The following is a 27,978-nucleotide window of genomic DNA, read 5'->3' as shown; positions in this document are numbered from 1 at the left end:
CTTCCATAAATAGTAGGCACATCAGAAAAGAACCAGTTAAAATAATCAATGAAGTGGAGATACAATTGATTTTATTTATGTATTTATTTATTTGTTTGTTTGTTTGGTTTCATTTTTGTAAAAATCTGAATATTAAAACACAGTCACGACTAAGGGAAAAAGGACAACAGTTTTACTCTTGCAACTTATCAACAGAAAACCTTCCATTTCTGCATTATTTATTTAAGATTATCATTTATGTCAACTGTGAATTCACATCATCAGAAATATGCATTTATTTTATTATTAATACTTGTTTTAGCAACAATCTGTTTTGCTAAGAAAACATCATCCCACTCTTTGTATTCTCAAAAATGTTATTTGACAATAAAACATTACATATTAATTCAGTTCCCTTTAATAAGAATGACATTAATATTAAAGGTGCATGCTGAGATCAAGCTGTATGAAAAAGCCTGTCAAAATATATCTAGTGTTTAGTAATATATTTTATATAAAAAATATGCTATATTATAAGCAATAATATAGTATGTACCATTTACATTTTATGACATATTAACTGAAAATACATTTTAGCATGGACATGCTTAAACAGATGACAGGTTACATACCAAGAATTAAAGAGTAAAACCACAGTGTGGTTGGCTGTAACTTAAAATGTAATATATTGTAAAGAATACCTACCATGATATTAAAAAAATAACATTTCATCGTGAATCTAAAATTGGAGAAAACATTTTGAGATTAAATAAACAGTAATTAGCAAGTACCAGCTGATTTGACATCATCATCAAATCCACATTGCATCAATATCCCACACAGCACGACAATGAGATTGCATAGGCCCAACTACTCCATAGGACCATCGTGCCTGATTCACTTTGTTACAGATTTTACCATCAGTATCTTTGGCTGCATAATGTGAAGAGAATTCAATATACTTTACAAAATGTAAACTATTCATTTTACCTTAAATTACTTTTTCTTTTAATTATTTTCTTTTAATTACAATAATTTATTGATGTCACTGTTAAAAGTGCAACGTTTAGCTGTTCTGCATAAGGCCTGTGATTTGCCTCTCAGATTTCTGGCACATTGTCTGATGAAGGCTGGAATCATAGAAGCACAACCAAAGACAATCAATTTCAGTATTGTATAAAACGACAGAAATGTCACTGAAACGTGCAGAAACATAGTACATTTACTTTTTTGAAGTATTGGAATCCTTGAATTAAAACGTGTCCTTAAATTAATCAATGTGGGATTTACTTATCTCCTTGTTAATCCACTGATTAATTAAAAATAGGATTTTCTTTTGTACTGCTTTGACGAAACATGCCTTTAAGTCCAACCCTGTATAATTCCAGCTCAGTGTCGGCCTACGGAAATAAACAGTCATCTCTGTGAACAGAACCAGTCCTCTGTCGGTTCAGCCTGCGCGAAATCACCCTTCGCTCCTGCTCGCAAAACTGATCAGGAGCCTGCCAGCTTCCCTCTGGCAGGGTTGTTTGCAGCGTTTCCTCGCTAAAAACATCTCCGTCTTCGCTGGTTGACCGAGGGACCCTCGCTCCCAGCTGCGACTGCAAGAAGGCCTGGCCTCCTCCCGTTGAGCCAAAACGACGCTCTTTCATCCCGCTCCTCCGGCGAGGAGGACTAGGAGTCCAGGAGCGTGAGCCAGCGGCACACCTGCTGTCCCTCGGCCTCCCTCATCTGGGCCCAGTGCGAGGTCTCCGCCTCGCCGGAGCTGTTGAGCCCGAGCGAGACCCAGCCCACCCGGTCCCTGCGCTTCACTCCCCGCCGGCAGTACACCGACAGCAGGAGCGTCACCTCCGACAGCTGGAAGAGCGCCACCTGGAAGGCGAAGGTCTCCTTGTACGTGGGGTCCGGCCGCCCTCGGCAGGTGGACGTCTTGCACTTGGACATCTCCTGGCCCATTGAGTTCATCATGGTGAGCTTCACGTATGTGTCTGAGGAAAGGAAGGTGACAGTCAAAGTTGGCATTCTAAAAGAGGGAAAGGCAGCGACTTCATGGCTGCAACGGTATTCAAAACACCCAAAACAAGGGTTACTAAAATTTTTAAAAAGTCTGTCAATTAGGATTGAATGCACTTGGTGTTTGGCTAATAACAGTACTGAGGATACTCATGATGTCTTTTGAGCAGTTCCTGCTTTTAATTCCTTTCAATATTATATTCAATTAAATGATATCCTTTGAAAAACATGAATAATGAATGAGTGGTTTCATCTCCCCAAGCTGTTTCTCTCATATACTTTCTTATATATCTTATATTCTTATATAGTTTCTTATATGCCAACGTCCAGAAATTCCAGCCATTGCGTGCAATTCCTAAAATAACTTTCCTTAAATTAAAATGAATTTGATTGTACATGTTGTATGACCACATTCTGAAGAGCAGACAGTGGAAACTCACCAGGGATTATATATAGCTGCCCTCCTATCAAGTGTTTCAGGCAACAGAACAGCCCATCAGACAGGGCTGGCGAAAAGCCAAAGGACACACACACACACACATCAAAGAGAACAGGCAGGAGGAAGGAGAGAGAGAGAGAGAGAGCAAGAGAAAGACAAGGGGGAAGAAAGGGAAAAAAGTGGTGTAAAAGGTATAATAGTAAATTATTTGAAAAAAGTGCAGATGAAAGCACAGAGACAAGGCTTTAAGTGGCTCCAGCGTTAAGAGTATGTGAGTCAGAACATATTTTAACATACAACAGTCCAGAAGGGGTTCACAAGACCCCCTGGTACATTGATGAACTGGTTGCAGCATGTTACCAAAACGTAAAAGCGAAACAAGGCTAAATTTGTAACACGTCCAGCACAGTCTGGCTATTCACAACATCAAGCTAATCACAATCTTCACAAGACTGAACCACCCAAATGAAATTGTGGCTCTGCCCACATTTCCTGCTGCTTGTGGCTGTGTCTTTCAGTGCTAAAGTCGCTTTACTTACTGGGTGGTTTACCAGGGGCCATATCTCTAAAGTGGCTTCCCTTGATAACCTCCACGGAAAGCCGGCCGGTGGTGGAACTGTAGAGGAGCCCGAGGAGGATCTCAGGCCTGGACGTCTGTCCCGCTGACCGATAGGACGACACCCCTTCGCTGCAGGACACGCTCTTGAGGGACCCACAGCCCTGCTGGCAGACCCACACCAATGAACAGTGAAAGTTGAGCATGTCGCTGCACACTACGGCTACTTACTCCTTCAGTTATCAAAGAAGAAAGATACACTGCCAAGCTAGACATTAGCCAGCATGCTACATGATCCCAGGCACACACACACATAAACACACGCACGCACACACACACACACACACACACGTGCACACACACACACATGCGCACATACAGGAGGACTGCTTCCCTCTACTTACCTTGAGTGTGCAGCCAGGGTCCAGGGTAACAGGCACAGACATCTTGCCCTGAAGGTTGAGTTTGGTGAGATAGAACACCTTCTCCCCCATCACCCTCTCCTTCCTCATGCGCCGCACGCTGTACAGGCGGAAGCGGACGGCGTAGCTGCCGATGGTCTCGGACTCCACGCAGGTGAACTTGAAGGTCTCGGTGAAGACGGGGCAGGGGCCTTTCTGGACCCCTGTCTTGGCCCGTTGCTGTTTCGTGGGCAGCAGGACGAGATGCACCTGCCAGGACACGTTCCCCGTGCGTCTGAGGGCTGGGATGTCCGTCGCCGCCGTCACCGTGACCGCCAGCCTCTGCTCTCCTGAGTCGTAGTCGAAGGCCACGTCCAGGGTGCCATATTTGGCAAGCGGTTCTGGCTCATAACCTTTGGAGAGAAGCAGGGCTGACCCATGAGCTGACATATCCTGGGAGGGAGGGAGTGAGAAAGACAGAGAAAGGCAGAGAGAGATTTTAGGCCAAAGTGCTCTTTAGAGCAGTGTTCTGAGAACAAGAGAATAAGAGAAGATTTCCAGCTCAAAACATCAACTTGAATATACTCATTTTTAAATAAAGCACTTCAGTCGGAAAGACAAATATTTAGGCAATAAAGCACCCATTAAGACATCTCTATCCCATTAAATTATCATAATAATAGGCCTTAATTAATCCTCAGTGACACAATGTTTCAGTGATTGGATTTTAAACAAAAACAAATGAATCAAAAGTGCACAGTCCCATGAGCCTTCTTAAATTCACAAAACAAGTGTTGCCTGGGACTCATAAATGACAGTGGAAAGCTTCTTGGAATTTTATCACTAATGAGACGGCAGAGATAAGGACATTCAACAAGTCCTTACAAGATCCTTCGGGCTTTACTTTTGAAATGATCTGGTCTTTCCTGTCTATGCTAAACCTAATGTTAACCATGTGCCAAGTGCTTACCACAAAAGAATTCTAATTTATGCCTGTGCCCCTCTAGATTCAGTAGCACTCCTCTTTAAGAGTAATTGCGCTCACTGTTTTAGCCTGGCTCCACCTACCACACAATCTTTAAAAAAGGCTTCCTGGGGTGGGTGGAGTAGGTGTGTCCTATGTATAAAGCATTCTCTATACAAATGAATGCGTACAGCATAGCCGCACCTGGCTCATGAAACCTGGATCAAAGGGTTAAACAGGGTGTCGCAGATTTAATATAAATCAAGATTCAGCAATTACACGGCCCATTTCCCACCTCAGATTTTTCAGAAACATATTTCAGGGAACTGTTTAGGTGGAGGATAAGAAAGTTCCTGAACAGGCCGCAATGTTTCTCTGGTTGGAAAACGCCAAAACCAATCTAACCAATCGGGTGCCGGCAGTGCTCTGGAGTTTAAAAAAGTAAACAAATTTGTGGAGGCGCGGCAACAATTTTCCAACTGATCAGTATCTTGATCGACATTTATATGGTGTAGTAGCACCTCCAAAGAGGTACTTTGACATCATGATTGGGGCGGAGCTACGGTGCAATGCAGAAAGAACATGTCAAACATTAGAGGGCAGTAAAAAGATGCTTTTCTCACATTCTTCCTGCCAAATGATATTACTTCAAAAATGTTGAAGTAATGGCATGGATTCAAATGTTTCATTATAAAGTAGGCACACAAACACGTTTGCAGCTTAAAAAAACTTGATCTAGAGTGTAATCACTCTTTAAGAAGCTCAGCCACTTCCAGCAGTGACGGCTCAGCTTGAAAAAGAAGAGGCAGCAATTTAATCATTGGTCTCGGCCAATTAAAATTTATTCTGCTTGATTAATCAAGATCAATCAAGAAAAAATTAAGAAAACAGATTGAGAGCAATGATTAGATTGAAGGTAATATTTCTATTTTCAGCTCAACATCATCCAGTATAATGACATTTTCTTGGGGCTGTTGTTACTGTGGAAGATTAAAATGTTTAATATACCCTCTGCCTCTGATCACCTGATATTTAGGATTTTAAAGATATTTTAAGAACACCTGATATTTAAGATTAACATTTACATTACTGTTCCTGGCATCTATTTCTGAGAAATCAGACCTATTCCCACCAGTTGCCAAATATGATCCAAATAGGCTACTTGGGAATTAAGTCTGGGTTTTGTACCAACAGAGGATGGTCGGGGAATCCCCTTTCACATCAGCATGGGAAGCAGAGGACAAACTACTACAGTAGTCACAGGTCCGGGTGACCCGCTGAGCAGCCTCTGACCTCCGGGCCGAGAACGGCGGTGCTGTCGCTCGGCACGTCCTCCTCCTGCCCCTTCTGGTGGCCCTCGGGCTCGCGCTCGTCGCTGCCGTCGCTGGCGCGCCCCCCGCCGTGGGAGCGGCGCTTGGCCGGGGCGCTCCGGCGGGACGGCTCCCGGTTGCCGCGCCGCGCGTCCGTGGGCTGGCGGGGCGAGCGCCGCGAGCCGCCGCGCTCGTCCTGGTAGGGGGGCGGGCGCTGCTCCTCCAGCGCGTGGCCGCGGCTTATCCTCTGGATGCAGTTGGCTGGGGTGGGGTGGGGTGGGATGGGGTGGGGGGGGGGCGGAGACAGGGATACATCCACAGCAATATAAAAAGGTGGAAGGAAATAGGCCTGAGACAGAGTTCATCAAGTGGTCCTGTGTGTGTGTGTGTATGTGGGTGTGTCTGTGTGTGTGTGTGTGTGTGTGTGTCTGGGTGCATGTGCGTGTGTGTGTGTGTGTGTGTGTGTGTGTCTGGGTGTGTGTGTGTGTGTGTGTGTGTGTGTGTATCTGTGTGCGTGTGTGTGTAGGTGTGTGTCTGGGTGTGTGTGTGTGTGTGTGTATGTGTGTGTCTGTGTCTGTGTGCATGTGCGTGCGCACGCGTGTGTGTGTGTGTGTGCGTGTGTGTTTGGATGTGTGTGTCTGGGTGTGTCTGTGTGTGTGCGTGCGTGTGCGTGTGTGTCTGGGTGTGTGTGTGTGTGTGTGTCTAGGTGTGTGTGTGCGTGTGTGTCTAGGTGTGTGTGTCTGGGTGTGTGTGTGTGTTTGTGTGTGTGTGTGTGTGTGTCTGGGTGTAGCCTCACCCTCCTCTGTGGAAGCTTCACTGCTGTAGCCTCCGCACTGTGCAGAATGGGGGCTGTATTTCTGCTGGGTCTCCCAGCCATAGCTGTGCTGGCTCTGGGAGTCTGGCCCACGCGTCGCTGCCTGTGAGTGACACACAGACACAGACTCCGCCGGCTTCTTTGTCTTCTCGCTATCGCTCTCTGAGGAGGACTCCCACAAGTCCCCATCTGCGAGCAGATAAGAACATAAGGGAGAGAGTCATTATGGACCTTATTCAATCAAAGCCAGTCAGAGCTTATCAAAACTAGTGCTAATGAGGTTGTACATCACCACAGAAACAGAATAAAGCAGCACTAAAAAGCAGAGCACTCATCACAAAACCATATATATATCAATTTACTGCAACACCAATTTAAGTTATTCATTTATTTATCTATATTGTTACTGGTATAAAACTACTACTTAATTGTTCTGTTGTTTACTCTTATGTTCTGTGAAGTACTTTGTGATGCCTCCTATGTAAAAAAGGTGCTACACTTATTATTATTATTATTATTATTATTATTATCAGTGAATTACAGAACTTTCTTCTTATATATTGCAGTTATAGCTCACACCACTAGAGGGCAAAGGAGTAACTCTGTGCTCATGGCCAAAGCCCATGAAGGAAGATGTAAAATGTAGATGCATGCTTCAAACGCCGGACAGAGAGAATGTGACCTCCAGGCAAGGAGCCCCTGGGGAGACACTTGAGCAGGAAGAGTCAGAGAGCTCACAGGAGTCGACAGGACAGGTGTCAGTCACTCAGCGGAGTAGAGATCCGGAAACCAAGCTCTAGAAGAGTTCCTTCACCTTCTCACCTTTACCAGTGTTCTCTCTGCTTCTCTCTTTCTTGGTACCATCTCTGCATATCTTAGAGTTTTTTCCTGAGGACTCTTTCTGACTCTTTCTGGCTCGAGCCGCCTTCTTTGTGTCCTCTTTCTCTTTGCCTGATTTGGGAGACTTTGACTCCTCCTCCAACGCTCCAGTTTCCTTGGGCGTCTGTGCAGTGTCGAAGACCATCTCTTTCTCCTGACTCTTCTCCTCTTCCATTCTCTCTTTTACATTTGCCTTTGTCTGTCGTCCGATCCTGTCCTTCCCTGGTTTGGAATAAGGGGGCGGGGATTCTTCGGGGGTGTCTCTCTGGCAGTCTCCATTGATTGCCGCTCCGTTTGGAATCAGATTGTCTTTTCTTGTAGCCCTATCTGTAGAAGAGGAGGTGGTCTCACCTTGAGCTTTCTGACTCCTCCCTCCCGCCGCTCTGCTGTGCAATGGAGACGTGGAATCTTCTCCAGAGCCATCTCTGCACTTTCGGGACTTGCCTTTGGGGCTGGAGTGCGAACTCCCTTCTTCCACCAGCATGTCCCTTCTGCCTCCTGCCTTGGCTTTGCCCTCTTCTACCTTTCGTGTGTTCTTCTTCCTGCACCCCTCCTCCCGAATTCCCTCACCGGGGCTTTGGTAGCGGTCTGATTTGGCGGAGGCCTCGGCAGAGCGCGCGGGCCTCGTGCCGTGGTCTCGGGAGCGGTCCTCCTCCGCCCTGCGTCCTCCTGTGCGCCCGTACGCCTCCTTCGCCCTGCCAGCGGTCTCCTCCTCCTTCTCCTCCTCCTCCGTTTGAGCCTTGTTCATGATTGTGCTGACCTGCTCCACCAGCTGGTCGCTCACAGTGTAGGTGGCGTCACCCACGGCGCTGGCCAAGTCGTCCACCGCAGTGGAGACGGAGTCCAGGATGGAGGAGACAGAAGGCAGGCTCTGCTGGAAGCTCCTGAAGAACGCCATGTTGCTGCTGCCCTCCTCCCCTCACAGCCCCAGCTGCGTTCTCTGCACTTTGTTCAGGGCTTTTATTTCATTTTATCAGGGAGCTGCTGACTACTGGCTAAGGCCTCTGTGGGACATATGTAAATATCACCGCACAAGTTATAATTATGAACCTTGCTAGGAAAGTATTTAGACTTAAGAATAGTGAGACGTGATATTGATTGTAAATGCAATACTTCCTGAATTTATGCCTTTTTCAGAAGATGGATTTTCTCCTAGCAAAGGCCCGTCAGCTAACATCAAGCCTAAAAGTCTTTCAAGTGCAAGAAAGGCATGCACCAGTTTGAAAAAGAACTGTTTGCACATCACTTTTTACTAAAATGACATGTTGCAGTGTGTTTTTGCTAGCAGTGTGTAACGTACACACTCTGACAGACTCCTATTAACAAAAGACAGGGAAGCATGTTTATAAAATAAGTACTGTCTGTCCTGTTCAAAGAATCACGCATCACTCTCTGTCTCTCTCTCTCTTACACTCACACACACACACACACACACACACACACAGGTTCACCTTGCAGTGCCTTATTGTTCCTGTACTCATCTAAACAGGACAGGTCACCAGCACTCTCGACAGACGGCTTGCTGCTGACGTATAAAAACAGGAGAATCGTCAAGACGGTGAAGATGCCTATGGTCGACAGGAACACTAGCACTTCTGGGGACACTGAGACAGAGAGAGGGAGAAAGAACCAGTCATACTCCGTGACATACTTACACAGCTGCATTTCTCCACAGCTGCCTCGCACAAAGGTAAAATAGCGTCGGCACACCAGGGATTCAAACCCTAACATTCAGCGTCAGTGAATGTCACTCCCCAGCTGCTCCACATTCACTGTGAAAAGCTCACAGACAACACAAAATACTTTTGGACAAACAAGGCCCAACCAAGCACAACATTCTCTCTCCAAAAGGCTATTTTGAATGTCTTCAAAAGCAGTGACATATGACAGAATCAGCCAATAAAAGCATGTTTCATTCACCTCATTTTTCGAAAGATGCCATGGGAATTCAAAGGTCCAACCATTTTCACATATTTGTCTATACAGTAATGGTTAGCCAATTCAAACTCAAGCACTGGGAAGTTTAAAACTTGGAATTTGAACCTAGGGCACTGTCCACAGCACTGCTTTCCTGCAAGATCTTAGGTACACTTAAATGTTCATCATGTAGACTGTGATCTGTTTTGGTTACTTTGACAGCATGTAGCAGCTCACTGCCGCGACAGCCCTTCCTCAGAGACCCCCAGACCATACCATTGGACTGACCCCCCCACCCCCAAAGTTTATTGAAGAGAGAAAAAGTTGTGCTTGGGACTGACACAACGGTCACCATGGAGATGCGGCAACAGCTACAACCGTTGAATGGGGTCTGAACCAAGGGATTCCTGAACCACACAGGCACAATGTGCGACAAATGACACAAGTAAAGCTCACTGTGACCCAGATCTCTCACCAGGGACTAATTGACCTCTTTGCTTGATCCCTGGAAGGTGACATCACTGTCCACACAGAGTTCTGTAGAAGCAGAGAAGAGACTGCTTTCACCTCTTTGTGGACTCCTCACGCAGCCTCTTCACCTACGATGCCTTTGTGTGCACGTGTGTGTGTGTGTTTGTCTCATTTGTGCAAAGATTGTTGTGTTTAAAACATTTTCAATGCACCTTGAAGGAAACACAGAAATCTCTCCTCCTACACCATTCCAAAGTGTAACTGGGCTTATAATAATAATAATAATAAGAAGAAGAAGAAGAAAAAGAAGAATTTCATTACATTTATACAGCCTTTTCTGAAAGCTCAAAGCACTTTTTATAGTGATGAGCGGGAAATTCACCTAAGTTACCGCCAATGGGTAGCGCCCACCTGGGTTATGCACGGTAGCCATTTTGTACTAGAATGAACACCACACATCAGCTGACGTGGAGAGGGAGATCTTTTTTTTTTTGTCAATTAAACAGAGGGATGATTAGGTGGCAGGCTGTGAAAGCCAGGATATCAGGGAACCCCCTACTCTTTGTGATAAGGGATCTTTGATGCCCACAGTCAGTCAGGACCCTGGTTAAAAGTCTCATCTGAAAGACAGCATCTCCTACAGCAGAATGCCCCCATCATTGAACTGGGGCACGGAGATTTGTTTTACCAGAGGAAAGATCTCCCCCTGCTGGCCCACCAACACCACTTCCAGCAGTAACTTAGTTTTCCACAGAGGTGTCCCATCCAAGTACTACCCAAGCCCACACTTTCTTAGCTTCAGCCATTTGGCAGGAGCCGGATACATGGCAGCATGACTTAGAATAGATAATGAACATCCGTTAACAGGTACAAAGATATGACTGGGTCGCGTTTACAGTGAGAAGTGGGCACAGATTTCATTTTAAGACAGAGGTTAAAAAATTATGCATTAATGAATACTGTTCAAATACCCTAAAATATGCAGTCTTGCCCTTAAAGTGGTGAGGGAGTCCCTGCTGAATAAATCTAAATTGCCTGAAGGGGTATTTAATTAGTTAGCAGTCCCTGTGCCTATACACACAGAGCTTCATCTGAGTGATGCTGGACATAAAATTTAGTTCCACATCCCCGCCCGAAGCAGTTAGTCAACCACAGATAAGAACTGATCAACAATACCACCACTGTAATGTATGCCTTCAAAATATGATGCAGCCCAGTACACACACTGCTCCAGTCTACACTCAGTGCATAATGAGAGATATGGAAGCTCTAAGGGGTAAAACACTTGCAAAACTGCTTATCTTCTCTCATTTCACACCCTTGATTATGTCAAATACATCAAAGGTACAATTATGAAACATCGGTTTACTTTATCATCTGATGTTTCACTTCATTCCTCCTTCATTTACACACAAGAGATCATCTAACCTGGCCAACATGTTGGTCGAAGAATACGTTGTTAAAGAAAAGAGTAGCCATTGCTTCTTGTAAACGTATTGTTCAATGCAACACTTTTCCTCAAGACAATACAAGATTCAGTCCAGCATAACGTCATGCATATCAAAAAAATATATCTATAGTTATCTATTTGTTAACTTGTCCATGTTTATGTACAAATATTCAATGAGCGATACCTCTCAGCAATAATAAACAGAGAATAACATTAGGAATCTTTTCTCCACTCTCAACGACAAGCACAGCATTCACAGTAACCATACTGTAACACCACAATCTGCAGCTGTTCAAAGTTAGTGAAATTACATCAAAAGAGAAAAATAAATTTAGAAAAGGTTTGCAAAGGCTTGCAGCATTACATTTTTCCCCATTCCAAACCATAATCATTTTACATTACAAGACTTTTGCAGACACACTTATCCAGAGCAACTGACACAACTTTTGCAATTTTACATAGTACCGATATATACAGCTGCACATATACTGCAACAGTTCAGGTTAAATACCTTGCTCAAGGGTACAATAGCATTGTCCTACCTGGGTAGCAAACCTGCAACCTTTAGGCTATAAGTCCAGTTCCCTGCCCAATCCCTTCACTATAAATTTCACTAGAAATGTTAGTATAATTTTGCATCGAATAATTATTTGGTCTCTTCCTCGATAAAGCAAGGATGGTCCATGTAGGTTTCACACCTACACCCTCAGGCTCAGTGCTCTTAAATTCACTCCATACTGCTGTAAACCACACCAAATGGATACATTATACTAATGCTTTGGGAAACCCAGTCAAGAAATAACAAACACAAGAACAGCTCAAGAGACATTCTGACCCTCACGTGACACTGAGCTAACTATGACCTTAGAAGACCTCTTTGACCTCTTGACAACTGAGATAGCATGGCTCCCGTAAGAGCATCCACACTGGTGACTGTAACGCAGTAAGAGTCAAAGCCTCTTTGTGACAGACAAAAAGAAGTAAAGGTAGAAACAAGAAAAAATGTGCCCGCTTACATTGCCCACTTCAAGAGCCAGCTGGTCTGTTTGCCCACAGACTGCATCCTTGAAAAGTGCACTTCACAACACGCTCACAACGCACCCTCCCTGTTGCTTCAACCTCTCCTCTACGCCCATCTGGTGAACAGGTGCTGTTGGTGGATGAAGACTTTTCTGGTCGGGAATTCAACAGTATAATCAACGAAACAACGCCGAGCTTCTGCACTGACACTCAAGCAGGACACGCGGCTATTGTGGAGAACTGCTGTTTTCTTCTTCTACGTTTTCCTTGGGGGCCCAAGGTCAGTTCACTCCGGTGCAGGAAATTGCATCAACAAGGCTCTGGTGACATCCCACATGTCAGCTGCATGCATATGTCACCAGCGGATGAATTATTCAGAGGATTGCCGCAATGCGATCCCACCTCATACACAAGCGTGGGCCTCAACCTGGTCAGCCAACCATTGGGAACTGGTCTCCACACCCCACTTCGGCGAATGACTCAAAGGATGGCCCGTCTCGTGGTCATGGTTACTGCAGACGGATACTCATTCATTTCACTGGTGCTTTTGTGTAACATGAACTCAGCAGCTAAAGAATGGAACTAAAAAAACAATGTCTTTTCCAAGACTGGGCCAATCAGAAGAGGCTATGGGTGGGGAGGTGCAGTCAGGAAAATGGGTGTATCAGCAGGTGCTATAGAAACTCTGCTAAGTATAAAACATAAGTCTATCACTGGGTCAAGAAACAAGATGACAGAGAAAACCCTGAGAAGGTTCCTGGGTCCAAAGTCAAGATTAATGTAAGGAATTATTGAATTAAAACAACAACTTCATTTCATAGGCAAACAAATGAAGTTTTGTTTTGCAATTTCTTGATGTTCATAGGTAGGGTAAGAATATGTGATCGTACACCCTATTAAATCCTCTCTAAACCACTGTTGAGATTTTTCAGTTACTTAAAAACTGCAATCTTGGTTCGGATACTTGGATACATGGAACAGGGGAAGCTTTCCTTTATCATTCTTCATTACCTACATAGAAAAAAATGTTTTTTTAGTCCTCTCTGTGGATATATTTCCAAAAGAAGCAGTGCTCTGAAAAATCCCTGAATTTAAAACGTCTCACAATACCTCAGAATTTCTGTAAGTTACAGTGCTGTATTATACACGAGATTAGGCAATGAGATTTGCACACACAGCACATCTACAGTGAATAACTCACATTTGACACAGAATTTATATATTGATACAGCCGTAAATTTGGTGACACACATCTGGTACTTCACATGGTAAAATTTCACTGTAACACCTAAGACTTGAACATAAAAACAGCTGGTTTAAAAAGGCCAAACATCTCATTACTAAAACAAAAAACTTGCTTGATGCTGTGGTAACCAAAGTTTGATATGCCCCTCTTGTAGGTGTGCATAGTGTAGTCGACCAATTATCTGATGGGCCTGTGTGACCCATACAAACTTATTACATGATCGGAGGCAGCACTGTGACTACAACTGACATTTAGCCAAAGAGCAAAACATGGGGAGAAATCAACTCCTGCAGCGATATTTATTCTGTTTAGTTGTTTAGCAGATGCTCTCATCAAGAACAACTTTCACAGTAGATTTCACACAGTAGATAACATTACACACAATACAAATATATATTGAAGCAATTTAAGCTTAGATCAAGTGCCACAGCCCCAGCTAGTGGAACGTGCAGTCTCTGAGTCACAAGTTAAGTTCCCTGACCACTGCACTGTATTGCAATCCTCAGGCTAATACTCTATCTATTACTCTCCATAGCCGTTTTCATCTACATACAGCACAGTCCCAATGAGCAATATGTGTCACAGCTACGTTGAAACTATATGTGTCAATGATGATCTAGACAGGACGGTTAATGTAAAAAACTTTTCTCGCTTCTTTCCAGAAGACACAGGTGTTCCACATATACATTTCAGGGTTAGGTATCCTCAGTCTATTTTCTATATTAGCATACAAATCCATTAGTACCAGACCTTTCTGGTAACCATGTTAATTCAAGTTCCTAAGGTTAAAGATAAGTTTATATCTTTATTCATGTACCATACAATAACTGTAATTGTATATGCAATCAGATAACTGGGAGGAAGTGGATTCCTTGTGCAATTCCTTAAGATTTCCATCACACAATTAAAACAAGTCCAGAGGCCTCTGTCCCAGCTGGTGTAAAAACTGAAATGTGATGTTTTAAAGAAGGTTTCCTCTGAGTAAGGGAAAGTCATCTTTATTTAAACTTCAGCAGTCAATGTGACAGCATTGTTTACACGCTTATTTTCGGAAGATCCGGTCAACAGAAACAAAAGCTTGTCACTGAATTAATAATATCCTTGCTTCCCTAGTGTAGACGAAGTGTGCTCAAAACCTGACACGTCATGTATAATTCAGATATAGTGGGCCAAATAATAACACTGTTTATTTTCATGAGAATGAAAAAGTATTTAGATACACAAGTGAAAATACACCCCACAAACTTTTCACTGAAAGATACAGGTCGTATCACAGCGAGAGCAAGAGATATTTGATTACAGGCACAGATAGATATTCCACATCATTTCCTGTCACATCACAACCTGATTGGGAAACCTGTATCAGTATCTGGAAAGACAGGACTCTATCCGGAAGACTGTCTCTATAGCGGTGTGCTATACTGTGCAGAAATCCAGGTCAAGTGAAAACTAGGGCAGCAAGAACCAACACTGTGCAAAACAGTGGTCACCAATGGCAACCACAGAATCGTCAGCAAAAAATATAAACAAATAAAGGTGGTTAACCACCCATGAAAATATACACAATACAACAGCTACATCAGATCTGTCAAACGTACTGGTGCAGGAGATGTAAAACACACCCAGGACATCTCCACACACCAATTAATTAACACATGCTTATTAGTTCATCAATAACGATCTGATCAAGCATCAGTGGGAAAGAGAATAATTTGTGTGTTTTAAATGGCAGTAGTTTTCGTTGGCATGACAACAGCTGTTACTGCATGTTGTGACTGTTAAGATCAGCTGAGGTATTGAGAGGTTCACAGAGTGATTTCATAGATTGCATGTGTGTATGTGCGTGCGTGCGTGCGTGCATGTGTCTGTGTGTGTGTGTGTGTGTGTGTGTGTAGCTGGGTGCTAGTAACCCACTATGGGAATTAATGACACGCGCAATTTCACAATTATAAAATCGGTGATCCACAAATAATTGTTAAAGCATGTAAGCAAACTAAACATGAAGCACACAAATAGGGTTTGTTAATTATTGAGTAGCTGTGCATATATGAGAAAGGAGAATGGACAGACAGACAGTCAGACAGACCTCACATTTTACCTTTTCTGGCACAGATGAGCTCATGTACTCCACAGCTGCGTTCCCTACCTATAGAGAGGGTAGAGAAAACAAATATACTTTAATGATCACAAATTTGGGAAACAGTCCTAATCTATTTGAAGTCACCAAAATATTCTAAAAACGTTATCCAATTAGGGGTATGCTTGCATTTTCCCTGTGGAAATAAACTATATTCTGCAGATCTGTTCCTTATCACTATGGTGACTGCTGTTCCCGGGAGTTTTTTTTTTCTTTATTCCTAGTACTGTATGTGACTGCAAGTGAGTCCAGTGGTGCCTATGACGATGTTCATTCCAGTGAAGACACATGTATGGAACCCCATTCTCCTTAACTGTGCTGATCAGTATAGCACTCCTGGTAGCCACAATAGCAATGCAGCCGCCTCTTGCTTTGGCTCAGTGCATCAGTGTGTAAGTCTCTGCTGATTCCCGGGCTCTCACAGCGAGACTGAGACCTGCACCACATCACATTTTAACTGCCAGGAGATCCACATTCCCAACATAGCAGAATAGGACAACAAAAACTTCCTCTGTCACACACTTCAGACTTCTCGATCAGCCCCTCTAATGAATCAGAAGCCTCTCTTTACATGACTTTAAACTCGATTTGTGGGCTGTCCGTGGACGTGCTTCATCATTTTCTGAAAAGCCAAGGTATTATCAAATAAAATGTATTCATAATATGGATTACATTTCACTTTCCCAATTCAAATTGTTTAAAGCAATGTAACAAGCAGTCCGCCATATTAACATTATGGTCTTACAGGTCTGTTGCCTCATTTTTGGTTGCATCAAATTCTTGCTACAAAAAAATGAAATAATACACTCTAGGTGACAACAGCCTGGAACAGATGACAACATAAAATTAAGTGCTTACTTACATCATAATACAATGCTTCAGCCTAAGGATTAATAAAAATTCCCTTCATTCATATGAACTTACACCTATCATAAAATTAGCAAGTGTTTATGAAGTAAAACCCAGTGCCAGAGATTTGATAAATCATTAAGCTGTAAAAGTAATTTGAAGCATTGACATAAGTGCTCTGCTAATAGGTAAGTAAAGCACATTGTTTAACAGGATGTGTATGTGAGGGAAAAAAAGAAAAAGAGAAGGAGAGGAAATGTTGTAAATGATAAAGAACACTCATTTGAATACATTTTCATAACTGATAGCACTCCAAAGCACATTTAAACCGTCTGAACCCTCTTTAGTCCCATTTAGGACAGACTAAAATAGAAGTGCTTAAAATGAGACTGTGGTCTGCGGAGACTTCTGCAAAGAAATCTGTGCGTGTAGCTGTCTTTACACCTGCACCATATAAAATATGTACAGTATGCCACAACCATTAGTGTTGCCAGAAGACTCCCCACAGCTTATCAATAATGAACAAATGTTCGTCAGGTGTCTAGAAATGCAGCAGAATGGTACCTAAAAATACACATGCAATGACCAAAACTAAACAAGGGGAAAAAGAAAAGTAATTACTGCTCAAGTACTCTACAGCTCCTGAGACTGTACAGAGAACGTGCTTATTTTATTCATTTATTTATTTAAGTGATGGTACAGTCCGTGTCATATTGTTTGGAATGGATGATAGTGTGATCCATTTAAATTACAGAAAGCTAGTTAATAAACCAGGATTCACATTGATTATGTAAAGGCTGTCAATTCACATCACACTAAATTACAAGAGCATATCACATCATGTCTGCTCTCTACTCTATCCTTGGTGTTATTATGTAGTCGTGCAACAGTGTTGCCGTTCCCCCTATATGCCTATATAGTATCTTCCCAGGAAACTGAAATGTTAAAGTCTTGTAATACAGATTTTTAAAATGCGAATTTATTCTCCGATTTAACGCTCTGGAACATCTACACTTTCCCTATCACGGGCCACCATTGTTTCATGTGCAAGTGGTAAACTGAATGATATTCCGAGCAGTAACCGGACGAATCACAACTGGACAGATGCACTGCGGAGTCAACGTGTCATGATGGTCCATCCTCAGGTTTCTCAACTGTTAATGCATACCGTTTTATTTCGCTTACTTGTATGCTGTGAGATATCATTTCAGCACCACGGGTGCTGTTCTTAAGTCACGAAGTGAACGTGTTGACAGTTTTCAAACAATGTGGCTTCAAGATTAAGCCACCTGCAGTCTTTTCCCGACATAAACGTTAGCGCACGAAGCGAAACTTTAACACCCTCCGACCAATCCCTTAAATGTGAATGAGCTTATTTCGATGTCAGTTAAGACCCCACTAGTGCCATGTCAACTGCATAATACATTTTTTTTTAATTGTGAAGTTATTAATTTCAAGAAGACGTCTTAACTGGCCTACTTACCATCAATCGCCATGATGTTCTGTTTTGGAATCAACCAATGCGAGCGCGTAATGCAGGGGGATACAGGCTGTATCAATACTTGGGCGAATACAGTAGGCTAGGGGTCTTAAGAACATGAACAAGGAGGATTATGTAAAATATTCGGCTTTACTAGACATAATCATACAGGAAGGAAACAAAACGATGGGGTGTAAAAAAATTCTTAGAATGTATCTCCAGATAACGTGCGTCACTACAAATTGATTTGTAATAATCTGTGATCGGGATAATGACGGCGAGAATAATAATAATAATAATAATAATAATAATAATAATAATAATAATAAATGTGGCTCCCCTTCTAAGGCTTTTCTTCCATTCATATGAATCAAGTTTGTGGATTTGGTCAGACCCTTCTTGTTCAGTTTCTCCTTCTGTGTCACCATGAATGTGTAGGGATTATTGTTCCATCCTGCTCTCTCTCTCTCTCTCTCTCTCTCTCTCTCATTTCCAGGCAGTGCAGACTCTGAAATGCTCTAAAGATTTGGCCACAGATAGTATTACTTTTTAACTTATATATTCCACAGTCCTATATCTTTTTGTGACCTCTCCTCAGACATGATGCCTATTTGGGTTAACTGTTTGAACATGGAGTAAAAAAGTAGAGGCAGACCTGCGTTTCTGAGGAGGGTGCGTTCTTATCTGCACTCTTCCAAACGGACATAGGAGCTTGCACTGAAAAAGAGCTAGCACAAAGGCTGCTACTTAAGCATTCCAAATGTGGCTTGCGGCATCATCTTCAAACCTGAGATATTTGAGACTCGTACAACAGTGGGGGAGAGAAAAGTGTATGTTTATTCATAAATGCTAGATATGCATGTGTAAACCTATCGTAGTCATATTTTAATGTTGCAATTATTAGTTTACAATTTACATGGATAATCATTCATATGACGATACCAAATTTCATGCCAACTGCCAAAAAATATTTAGCAAAACCTCCTTGAAAAATTTTTTAGATTGTATTGTAATTCATATATCAAATCTAATCAAGAGTTCAAAAACAGTTTAGGAGATTTATGACTTTTCGCTTAAATGGCAGGTCTCTCTCATAGAGCTATGGCACCCTCTAGCGGGGTCTGTTTTCACTAAAAAAATTAATCTGAACTGTTTTTGTTTTCTACTGGTAATCTAGGTCGGGATTAACATAAAATGCATTGCTTAATCAGACATCCAAATCAGCCAGCAATATTGGGTATTTGAGTCCCATCTCCCTCGTGTAAGAACATTATGAAATCCTCCATAGATTGCACGTTGTGTCTGGCACAGATCAAAATAACTTTCGATTAAAGTTTGCTTTTAGTCCAGTTTGTTAAGTGTTATTTGAAAAAGGTAGTGGTTACTCGCACTGATTTACAGATCGTTCCTCCGCGGATTTCATTCTTGTTAGTTCATCGTTGCGTTATACAGAATGAAAAAAGCCCCCTCGGGAGTGATGCCCATTGGGTAGTGACGCCCATTTCAGTTATGTCAGAGTCTCAGTTCCTCATTTCCGCAATGTAAAAAGTTACGGTCCTTCCTCACTAGAAGGTGTGGACAACTAAGGTCTATAAGTAAAGTCTGATTCAGTCGCAGATATGAGCGAAATCAACACTAACGTTGCAGAGAATACCGCGATTGATGACAAAACGGAGGAAGAAGAATGGGCCGCAGCCAAAGCTGCCTTTGAAAATTTGAAAGCAAAGAAACCACTTCCCGTAAGTGCGTTTTGTAAACTATGCTGAAATATCCGTTTAAGAAGTATGGTGAGCTAACGGAGTTGAAAAATATCTGCCCCTTCACTAAGTTTAGGAAAGGACTTTGCTTCATAATTCCTTATTTTAGTATGTCCTTTTTAAACTTTATTTTATTTTTTGTGCATCACTAGCCCAAACCACGGTTTGCCGTCACCATAGCAGTGTCATCTCGCACGCTGTTTGACATGGTCAAGGAGAGGAAAATCTACGAGGAGGAGGGGCTGGAGAAGTACGTTGCCTACCAGCAACAGCACGAGGATGAGCCCCTGATGCCAGGCGCCTCATTTCCTTTTGTAAAGGTAATAAAGAGAGTGTGTGGTCTGGGTGGCGTTTTATATTTTTCCATGTTTTGATATAAGCTTAATGCTTCATTTTGTGATATCATTTGTTTCCATTAGCTGAACTTTGGAGCCGGAATTATATATATTAAAAAATAGCCAGGTAGAATTCTAAACATCTGTCATACAACTAAATGTACCATAACTTTTCTCAGTTGTTACACATTGAGAAAATTCCTTATGCAAAAATGTTTGGGTACTGGGTTTGAATAACCAGATAAACTGGCTCAAAATAGTTTTCAATCATAAGGACGTTTCAAACTTGGGTTTCTGGGTTTGAATATAAGCCTGGGCATTTTTGTGTGGAAATTGCATGTTCTCCCTGTGTTCACGTGGGTTTCCTCCAGTTACTCCAGATTTCTCCCACAGTCCAAAGACATGCAAAGACATGTAGGCTAAATGGAGACTCTAAATTGCCCATAGGTATGATGTGTGAGTGAATGGTGTGTGACCTGTCCATTCAAACAACTTTTGCACTTCCACATTGGTTTTAGCCAATTTCAATGGACTGTGAAGTAATTCTGTATGTGACTCATTCAGTCTAACTACAAAGCACATGCCATTTTTTGACTCAGAGAAGTATTATGGATATTAGGTACAGATGCAGTCCTTATCCCAGCTGCATTACTGTTACTCAGTCCCAGGCTGAATGTTGTGTTTATGGACAGGCTCTAATGACTGTGAACAAACGGTTGAGGGAGCTGTACCCTGAAAGCCAGGAGCTGTTTGACATCGTCCTGATGACTAATAACCAAGCCCAGGTCGGGGTGCGCCTCATTAACAGCATCAATCACTACGGTATGTAGCCTACACCACACCTTTGTATTCAGTGTCTACAATTTGCAATGCCTGCAGTCACACATTATGGAGAACATGACTCATAACACAAAGTGAGTACTATAAATGACAGCAATGATAATGACATTAATTAGTTGTATGTGTGTCCATATTAGATTTAACTATTGAGCGGTTCTGTATGACGGGTGGGAAAAGCCCAATTGGGTATCTGAAGGCCTACATGACCAACCTTTACCTCTCAAAAGACTCTGAAAAAGTGCAGGAGGCCATTGAAGAAGGTGAGTAAAATTTCAGTTAACAATATTAGCAAGCACTTAGTAGAAAAGCATATCTTCTCCTGACATCTGTTCAGTTTTTCTTTCTTATTTGCAGTGTTAAGCTGTGAGGTTTGATTGGTTGTTTAATCTTTTAAATTCCATGCCTTGTTTCCTCCTTGAGATTGTGAACATTTCTCCCAGCAGTTATGCAAAACGCAAAAGTGAAGCTTGATTTCACAAATTGTTATCAAGTTACTTGTTGCCGGGTGCTCAGAACATCAAAATGGTTTACAAAGGAATTCCAGGGGACGGCAAAGGCCCAGGTGAAACTGCTTCCCCGGTTTTATAAGAAATGTGTTACCGGAGACATTTTGATTGACAGCCCTGGACAATGTCCCACTTACCCAGGTATTGCTGCTGCTACCATGTTCACTCCTGAAAAAGAGATCCAATTAAGCGACACACAACTGCGTGTGGCATTCGATGGTGATGCCGTCCTCTTCTCTGATGAGTCTGAGATCATTGTGAAAAAGCATGGGCTGGACACATTCTTTGAACACGAGAAGATGTATGAGAACAAGCCCCTTGCACAGGTGAATCGGACTACATCAATATTATTGACATGCTATCTTATGTATATACATATACACATGCAATTTCAACATATTAATAGTGTATAATATAATTTTAGCAGTAAGCAAACATACAATACAAAAACTGCAGTGGCATTGTTGTAAAGAAAAATGAAATGTTTTAATCTTATAGATATAATCCTATACTCTAATGATCTTGACTCAAAGACAGTGTGATTTTTTTATATTGCATTAAATTAGTTGAACACCTTGCCTCCCACCTCAGGGGCCCCTGAAGTGCTTCCTGGAAGCACTGGGGAAGCTCCAGCGCAAGTTTTATGCCAAGAATGAGCGAATGGACTGCCCTATTAGGACCTACCTAGTGACGGCTAGGAGCGCAGCCAGCTCAGGGGCCAGAGTCCTGAAGACCCTAAGGAGCTGGGGCTTGGAGATCGATGAGGCACTCTTCCTTGCCGGAGCCCCCAAAGGTCCACTCCTGCAGAAGATCCGCCCGCACATCTTCTTTGATGATCAGATGTTCCACGTTGAGGGGGCCAAGGAGCTGGGAACCATTGCTGCTCATGTGCCCTATGGAATAGGACAAAAGTACCGTAAGGGTAAGCTCATTGAGCAGACCAATTAGTAATAAAGTACTGTACTCTCTACATAGGATATAAAAACAGGGCTCGTTGTACACAATGGTAGAATAGTCCTGTGTGGTTTGTTTCTGTATCTTTAACTATGACTATGACTGATACTGGACATAGCTATCAAAATTTTCATAGCATTGTCATATTTATTCATGTAACTAGGTTCATCTACAACTAGGTGGGTGGGGGGTGGGAATTTATATATGTCTCTGAGTTTTGTAATGCACTTGTTGTAAGTCGCTCTGGATAAGAGCGTCTGCTAAGAATCTATAATGTAATGTAATGTAAATTTATTCTTATGAAACACAAGTGTCATTATCAGATTTATACAAACCATGAAATTGGTATTTCAATACCCAAAGTAAATGTTAGTTCAATACATGCAGATATTGTATTATTTATTTGGTGAAAAGGAAAGCAATGATGTAAGGGCTTTTTTATAAGGATTTTCTAGTCGAATGTGTATGTCTGGCGGCTTGATTTCACATTTTTTCCTTTAAGAGGGGAAATGAATCTGTTTGGTGGTAAATTATATTCTGATTTTTGGTTGAAATTTCATTCATTAGGCCATTCAGCCCAACACTGCTCGTCTATTCCTACCACTAAACTGTACTTAATGCTTAGTTTACCTAAAAGCTAGATAGTATCTAACACTGTATCAAGTCGGGCCTTGAATACCTCCAGTGTTTCTGCCTCCACTACATGTCCAGGCAAGCTGTTCCACACATTGACCACTCTCTGTGTGGAAAAAATATTTCCTATTGTCTGTGTGAAATTTACCCTTTGCCAGTTTCCATTTATGCCCCCTCGTTCTGATAACCGAACTCAACTTGAATAATTTCTTGTAGTTCACTTTGTTAATCCCTTTAATAAATTTAAGCATCTCAAGCTTAAGCATCTCCAGCCTTTCCTCGTAACACTTACCTTTCATACCCGGAATCGATCTGGTTGCCCGTCTTCAGTGTGGTCTGACAAGGGTATTGTATAGGGTGAGTATGATCTCCTTAGATTTGTACTCAATACTCCTGGCTATGTATCCCAGCATTCTGTTGGCTTTTTTTTTTACTGCTACAGCACATTGACAAGACCCTGATAGGCTTTGATCAACTATTACTCCCAAGTCTTTTTCTACATGTGCACATTCTAATTTTGTACCACCCATAAAGTAATCCTGCCCTATGTTTTTATTCCCCACATGTAAAACTTTACATTTAGTTATATTGAATTTCATTTGCCAGGTTTATACCCACTTCTTGATTCTGTTTAAATCTTCTTGGATTACTTTTGTAGATTCCAGACTGTTGGCTAAACCTCCCAATTTTGTATAATCTGCAAATTTAACTAGTGTACTTTCAATGTCCATGTCAAGGTCATTGTAAATGAGGAAGAGCAGTGGACCCAGCACCAATCCACAATGCCCTGCTCAGATAAGACACTGAGTTGTGCCCAGACAATTGGCCTCCCATTCTGTAAAGGCATAAGCAATGAAATAGACATTTTTATCGTGCCACCCATTTCTTTGTGCTTGTTGTTGCACATTCAGGAAGGTCTGAATGCACTTTGTATTATTATTATTATTATTATGTTTGCCTTGTCACATACATGTAACAAATAAACCTATAAACCTTTGAAGCTTGCACCTTTTAATAGTCTTTTTTTGATGACCAATATTAATCTATTTATGAAAGCCTGAATATATACATATATGAAAAGCAAGGAAACACTTGCTTTTCTACTAGGCTGCACTACACTTTCTCCAATTCTACCCTGTTCTAGCTGTTGCATATTTTACATATTTTACATTTGAAATGCCAAACAGGTTGTCAGACAACTTGGCTAAAAAAATTATATATATATATATTATATATATATAATATTTTTTTTTTTTTTTTTTTAACACGTTCCTTTTTTGACAACACTAGTGGTTTATGGTGGTAAAATAAAACTGCTTGTTCAGTCATTTTCTATGTGTGAGGACCGTAAGAATTCAGTTTCAAATATTCCTGTTCAGTAGTCAGGTTTACTCAACTACGTCTGATAATATAATAAGGTAATGAGTGGATGAATATATTCTGTGGTTGTAATAGGCTAATAATCCAACACAACTCTTCCTTTGAAGAAAAATTATAACTCTGATTACTATATTTATATAGTTTCTTATTACTGTGGCATGTCAGGCTGTAGCATATATTCTCCAAGGTTGTATGTTTATGTAGATTATTAGATACGCTATATGTCGGCTCACATCGTTTGACTGTAGGCTACATATCGCTGTTTTTTGGCATTCATATCTTTTTCCTTAATTAGATTACTTTTAAGTTTGTATGCCCAAGGTGGATAAATAAAGTTCCCGCAAAATAAATGTTTCAACCTTGATTTTATTTTGAAAATATTTGGCGGTTACCTTCTTTATTTTAATACTGTAGCGGTGAAGAATATTACATGGAGTGAAACATACTTAGTGAAGTATTTGTAATCACACATGCCTAGGCTATAATATAGGCTACGACCGCGGAATGAATTGCGTCCATATTTGTCCTTGTCCGACTCTCTTCGTCAGGGATAGGCTACTAGTGGTGAACAAACGTGACGTGAACCGTAACTCCGAAAAGACATGGTTATTGAAGTGTTACTGTGCTGCAGATGATTTGTTATCAAAATAGCTAGCTATTTTTTTTTTTTTTAAACTTTATATTAAGTACGATGTCTGCGGCGGTAATTTTGGCCGCTGTCTTGGGTGGTGGTATATTATTAATCGCTCGCAAAATCTTCGCTAGGCATTCATCTGTAAGGACGTTGCGCTGTCCTGCCGGTATGATGCGTGGACAAAAATATTGTAGTGACCGGAGCAAACAGCGGAATCGGAAAGGCCACTGCCGCGGAGCTCCTCAAGCTACAGGCGCGTGTGACCATGGCCTGTCGGGAACAGAAGAAGGCGGAGGACGCTGCCCGGGAGATTCGACAAGAAGCAGGGCCCAGTCAGGGCGAAGTTGTGGTCAAACACTTAGACCTCGCGTCTTTGAAATCTGTGCACAGTTTCTGCGAGGAGATATTGCAGGTAACTGCTCACTGTCTCCAACGCCATAGGTGGCTAGATCTTTTCCAAAATGCCCATTGTAATTTAGCTAACACTATGGCAAGTTAGTTTCATAGTTAAAGTATCTACAGTTAACGCACCGCTTATGTGATTGTGTCCTGCATTCACAGAATGAAGAGACTGCGTGGTTACCGAGTCACTGTGGGGTGTTAGTAGAAGCATGCGTTAGTATTTTGATATTCACAGATCAGCAATGACATACTGTGTATTGTACACAGTACTACTGATCAAGGTAGCTTTAGGGGTCCACTGCTTGCTACAATTATGGCATTAATGATTAGCTACATTGCATTGCCGTAGCTCAGGAAGCACTGGATGCATATAGTACATTATTCATAGATTGTTGTGAACTTTTTTGGTTATAAACCCACAAGGTATTGTAACTATGCATTGTTGTTATGTAGCCAACCTCTTACTCAAGAAAATGTTTAGGAAGACTTTTACAAGAGCAATGCAACTGATTAAATTTCAGTCTCTGTGTGAGCCACTGTTGCATCGAATAATTGCTTTCATCATGTGTTAGACTGCCTTGTGGCCTGCATAATGGTTTATTTTTTATTTTTTTTAGGAGGAGCCTAGGTCCGATGTTTTGATCAACAATGCAGGTGTCTTTCAATGCCCTTACACAAACAGATGAGGGCTTTGAGATGCAGTTTGGAGTCAATCACTTAGGTCATTTCCTCCTGACTACCCTCCTGCTGGACCTCCTAAAGAAGTCTGCCCCCAGCCGGATTGTTGTGGTCACCTCCAAGCTCTACAAGTATGCAGTGAGCAGAGCTACAACAAGGCTTTTGCCTAAGGTCGGAGCAAGCTGGCCAACTTGCTTTTCACCCTGGAGTTGGCTCAGCAGCTCGGACAGGTGGGAGTGACTGTTAATGCACTTACACTGGGCATGGTGCGGACCAATCTTGGGAGACATGTCCACATCCCTCTTTTGGCCAAACCGCTGTTTCACCTGGCATCCTGGGCCTTTTTGAAGAGTCCTCTGGAGGGTGCACAGACCCCCCTGTACCTGGCCTGCTCTCCAGAAGTGGAGGGCATCAATGGGAGGTGTTTCGCTAACTGTGAAGATGAGGAACTGCTGCCGAAAGCCACAGATAAGGAGGTGGCTAGGAAGCTTTGGGAAATCAGTGAGGTCATGGTGGGGCTTACCAAGTGAACTGGGTGTCATTGGATGCGAATCTCTGTCAGTAAGCCTTTGACGACTGTAATGTAACATGATTATGTGTAATCATGCTGCACTGTTTGAGTCTTCACAATAGATGTGTGATGGCATGCAGTAGGGGTGCTGGGCTACTGGGATTAGATGTAGTTGGGATACTGCAGTTAACTGCTAACCGTTAACTTCTTTGAGCAAAGTTCTTTACAAAAAAATGGGTATATAGGATTTCAGAATGTGTATGAAATCACATATTGATGTCATATATTTCAGTTATGAAGGATATGCATTTAAATAAGAATATTACAATGACATTATGTATTATCATTTTTATGTATTTATATGGTACATAGTCATATCCATGGCAATGTTACATAGTGTTAGAAAATACAAGGGCAGGATATAAATGGAAATTGCAATTATCAGTTACTTTCCACAAAATACCTTGTATAACATTTGGCACAAATCTATGTCAGTAAAAAGGGATTTGTGAACAGTTTTCAAGTTCCAGCCCCTCTCCTAAGTGACAATGCAAGCTAAATAGTTAAAACAACATTCAATTGTGATCCAGAAGTTATAACTATTTCACCACATTATAGGCCTTATTTTCAGATTAAACAACAAGTAATTATTTCCATTAAAGTAACTGTCCTGTTGGACACGGCCTACTCACATGTGAAATTGAGCCAAATCATTCAATAAACATGACCAGTCTTAAATTACTTCAGCTCATTTCACCAGGGTTCCAATATTAAGTAGTGGTCTTCCTGAAAATTTTGTTATTCAGTTGAGTCCCTGTGTGCATTTAAGGCTTATGTAATTCCTAATAGGACACATCTGGTATGACACATCTCATTCTGATCATGTGCTCATGTTCGTCATGTTGACCGATTCTTCATTATTGACATAAACGTAACATTATAGCCCACCTTGTGGATTGTTGACAGCTTCCAGATGAATGTGGAGAACTCCATCACCATCACAGACACCTGCATGGCTCAGAAATATGTGTTCTGTTCTGTGCATTGGATGAATGGTGTGAAGTTAAATAGATTGAGTTCAAATGTGTGTGCCAAATTAATTGATTTGATTCGTTTTAGCTGTGTGTTTTAGTAAACCAAACTACCTTTTTATTGCATTTGTATGGCTATCATCTGTGCTTGAATTTCCACCGTAATGTGTTGTATGAATTGCCTTATACTGAACATAATGAGTGAATATGAAATCCTTGGACTGGACACTGTATGTTTCATATTTAATTTATCACGAAGAGAGCAAAAAAACATTTATTCAGGTAATGGGTTCAGATTCTAGGTTGGTATGACACTTCTGGAGATATGGAAAAATAAATATGGATGTGAACAATGATATGGATGTGAATAATGGTAACTATTAGCATAGTAG

At 41.8% G+C, this 27,978-nt stretch overlaps 2 protein-coding genes and 1 pseudogene across 4 annotated transcripts; 2 read left to right on the top strand and 1 right to left on the bottom strand.

Moving 5' to 3' along the window:
* Positions 1 to 65: 65 nt before the first annotated feature.
* LOC118229035 (synaptotagmin-14-like) lies at positions 66 to 18,240 on the bottom strand. 3 transcript variants are annotated; one of them, XM_035420681.1, is made up of 9 exons: positions 17,929 to 18,240; positions 15,558 to 15,605; positions 8,807 to 8,959; positions 6,459 to 6,665; positions 5,646 to 5,923; positions 3,392 to 3,841; positions 2,971 to 3,154; positions 2,433 to 2,498; positions 66 to 1,967 (listed from the first exon to the last, which is right to left on the bottom strand). In XM_035420681.1, exons 1-9 carry the CDS (start codon positions 17,939 to 17,941, stop codon positions 1,654 to 1,656), a joined length of 1,713 nt encoding a protein of 570 aa, XP_035276572.1. In that variant the 5' UTR covers positions 17,942 to 18,240; the 3' UTR covers positions 66 to 1,653. The 3 variants fall into 3 exon arrangements, with proteins under 3 accessions (XP_035276572.1, XP_035276570.1, XP_035276571.1); XM_035420679.1 differs by lacking the exons at positions 8,807 to 8,959; positions 15,558 to 15,605; positions 17,929 to 18,240 and adding an exon at positions 7,299 to 8,800; XM_035420680.1 differs by lacking the exons at positions 8,807 to 8,959; positions 15,558 to 15,605; positions 17,929 to 18,240 and adding an exon at positions 7,299 to 8,800 and having other exon boundaries at positions 2,971 to 3,151.
* Positions 18,241 to 19,444: 1,204 nt separating this feature from the next.
* On the top strand, positions 19,445 to 23,954 carry LOC118230773 (cytosolic 5'-nucleotidase 1A-like). Its single transcript, XM_035424084.1, has 7 exons — positions 19,445 to 19,664; positions 19,835 to 20,002; positions 20,710 to 20,839; positions 20,995 to 21,117; positions 21,505 to 21,689; positions 21,955 to 22,462; positions 22,607 to 23,954. Exons 1-6 carry the CDS (start codon positions 19,545 to 19,547, stop codon positions 22,309 to 22,311), a joined length of 1,083 nt encoding a protein of 360 aa, XP_035279975.1. The 5' UTR covers positions 19,445 to 19,544; the 3' UTR covers positions 22,312 to 22,462; positions 22,607 to 23,954.
* A 1,011-nt stretch (positions 23,955 to 24,965) lies between these two features.
* LOC118230774 lies at positions 24,966 to 26,709 on the top strand (annotated as a pseudogene).
* Positions 26,710 to 27,978: the final 1,269 nt, after the last annotated feature.

Source organism: Anguilla anguilla, chromosome 6 (assembly GCF_013347855.1).
Source record: "Anguilla anguilla isolate fAngAng1 chromosome 6, fAngAng1.pri, whole genome shotgun sequence".
Taxonomy (NCBI): Eukaryota; Metazoa; Chordata; class Actinopteri; order Anguilliformes; family Anguillidae; genus Anguilla; species Anguilla anguilla.
Note: the sequence above shows the minus strand (reverse complement) of the source record. Positions and strands in the feature narration are given on the sequence as shown.

What these genes read in the sequence shown, in the direction of transcription:
- LOC118229035 (XM_035420679.1), bottom strand. Translation starts at nt 8,253, where the DNA reads ATGGCGTTCTTCAGGAGCTTCCAGCAGAGCCTGCCTTCTGTCTCCTCC. An exon ending in ACCCTGGCTGCACACTCAAG is followed by an intron (nt 3,155 to 3,391) that starts GTAAGTAGAGGG and finishes TGGGTCTGCCAG; the next exon opens with CAGGGCTGTGGGTCCCTCAA. An exon ending in GGCCCCTGGTAAACCACCCA is followed by an intron (nt 2,499 to 2,970) that starts GTAAGTAAAGCG and finishes GCTTTTCGCCAG; the next exon opens with CCCTGTCTGATGGGCTGTTC.
- LOC118230773 (XM_035424084.1), top strand. Translation starts at nt 19,545, where the DNA reads ATGAGCGAAATCAACACTAACGTTGCAGAGAATACCGCGATTGATGAC. An exon ending in AAGCAAAGAAACCACTTCCC is followed by an intron (nt 19,665 to 19,834) that starts GTAAGTGCGTTT and finishes GTGCATCACTAG; the next exon opens with CCCAAACCACGGTTTGCCGT. An exon ending in CCTCATTTCCTTTTGTAAAG is followed by an intron (nt 20,003 to 20,709) that starts GTAATAAAGAGA and finishes GTTTATGGACAG; the next exon opens with GCTCTAATGACTGTGAACAA.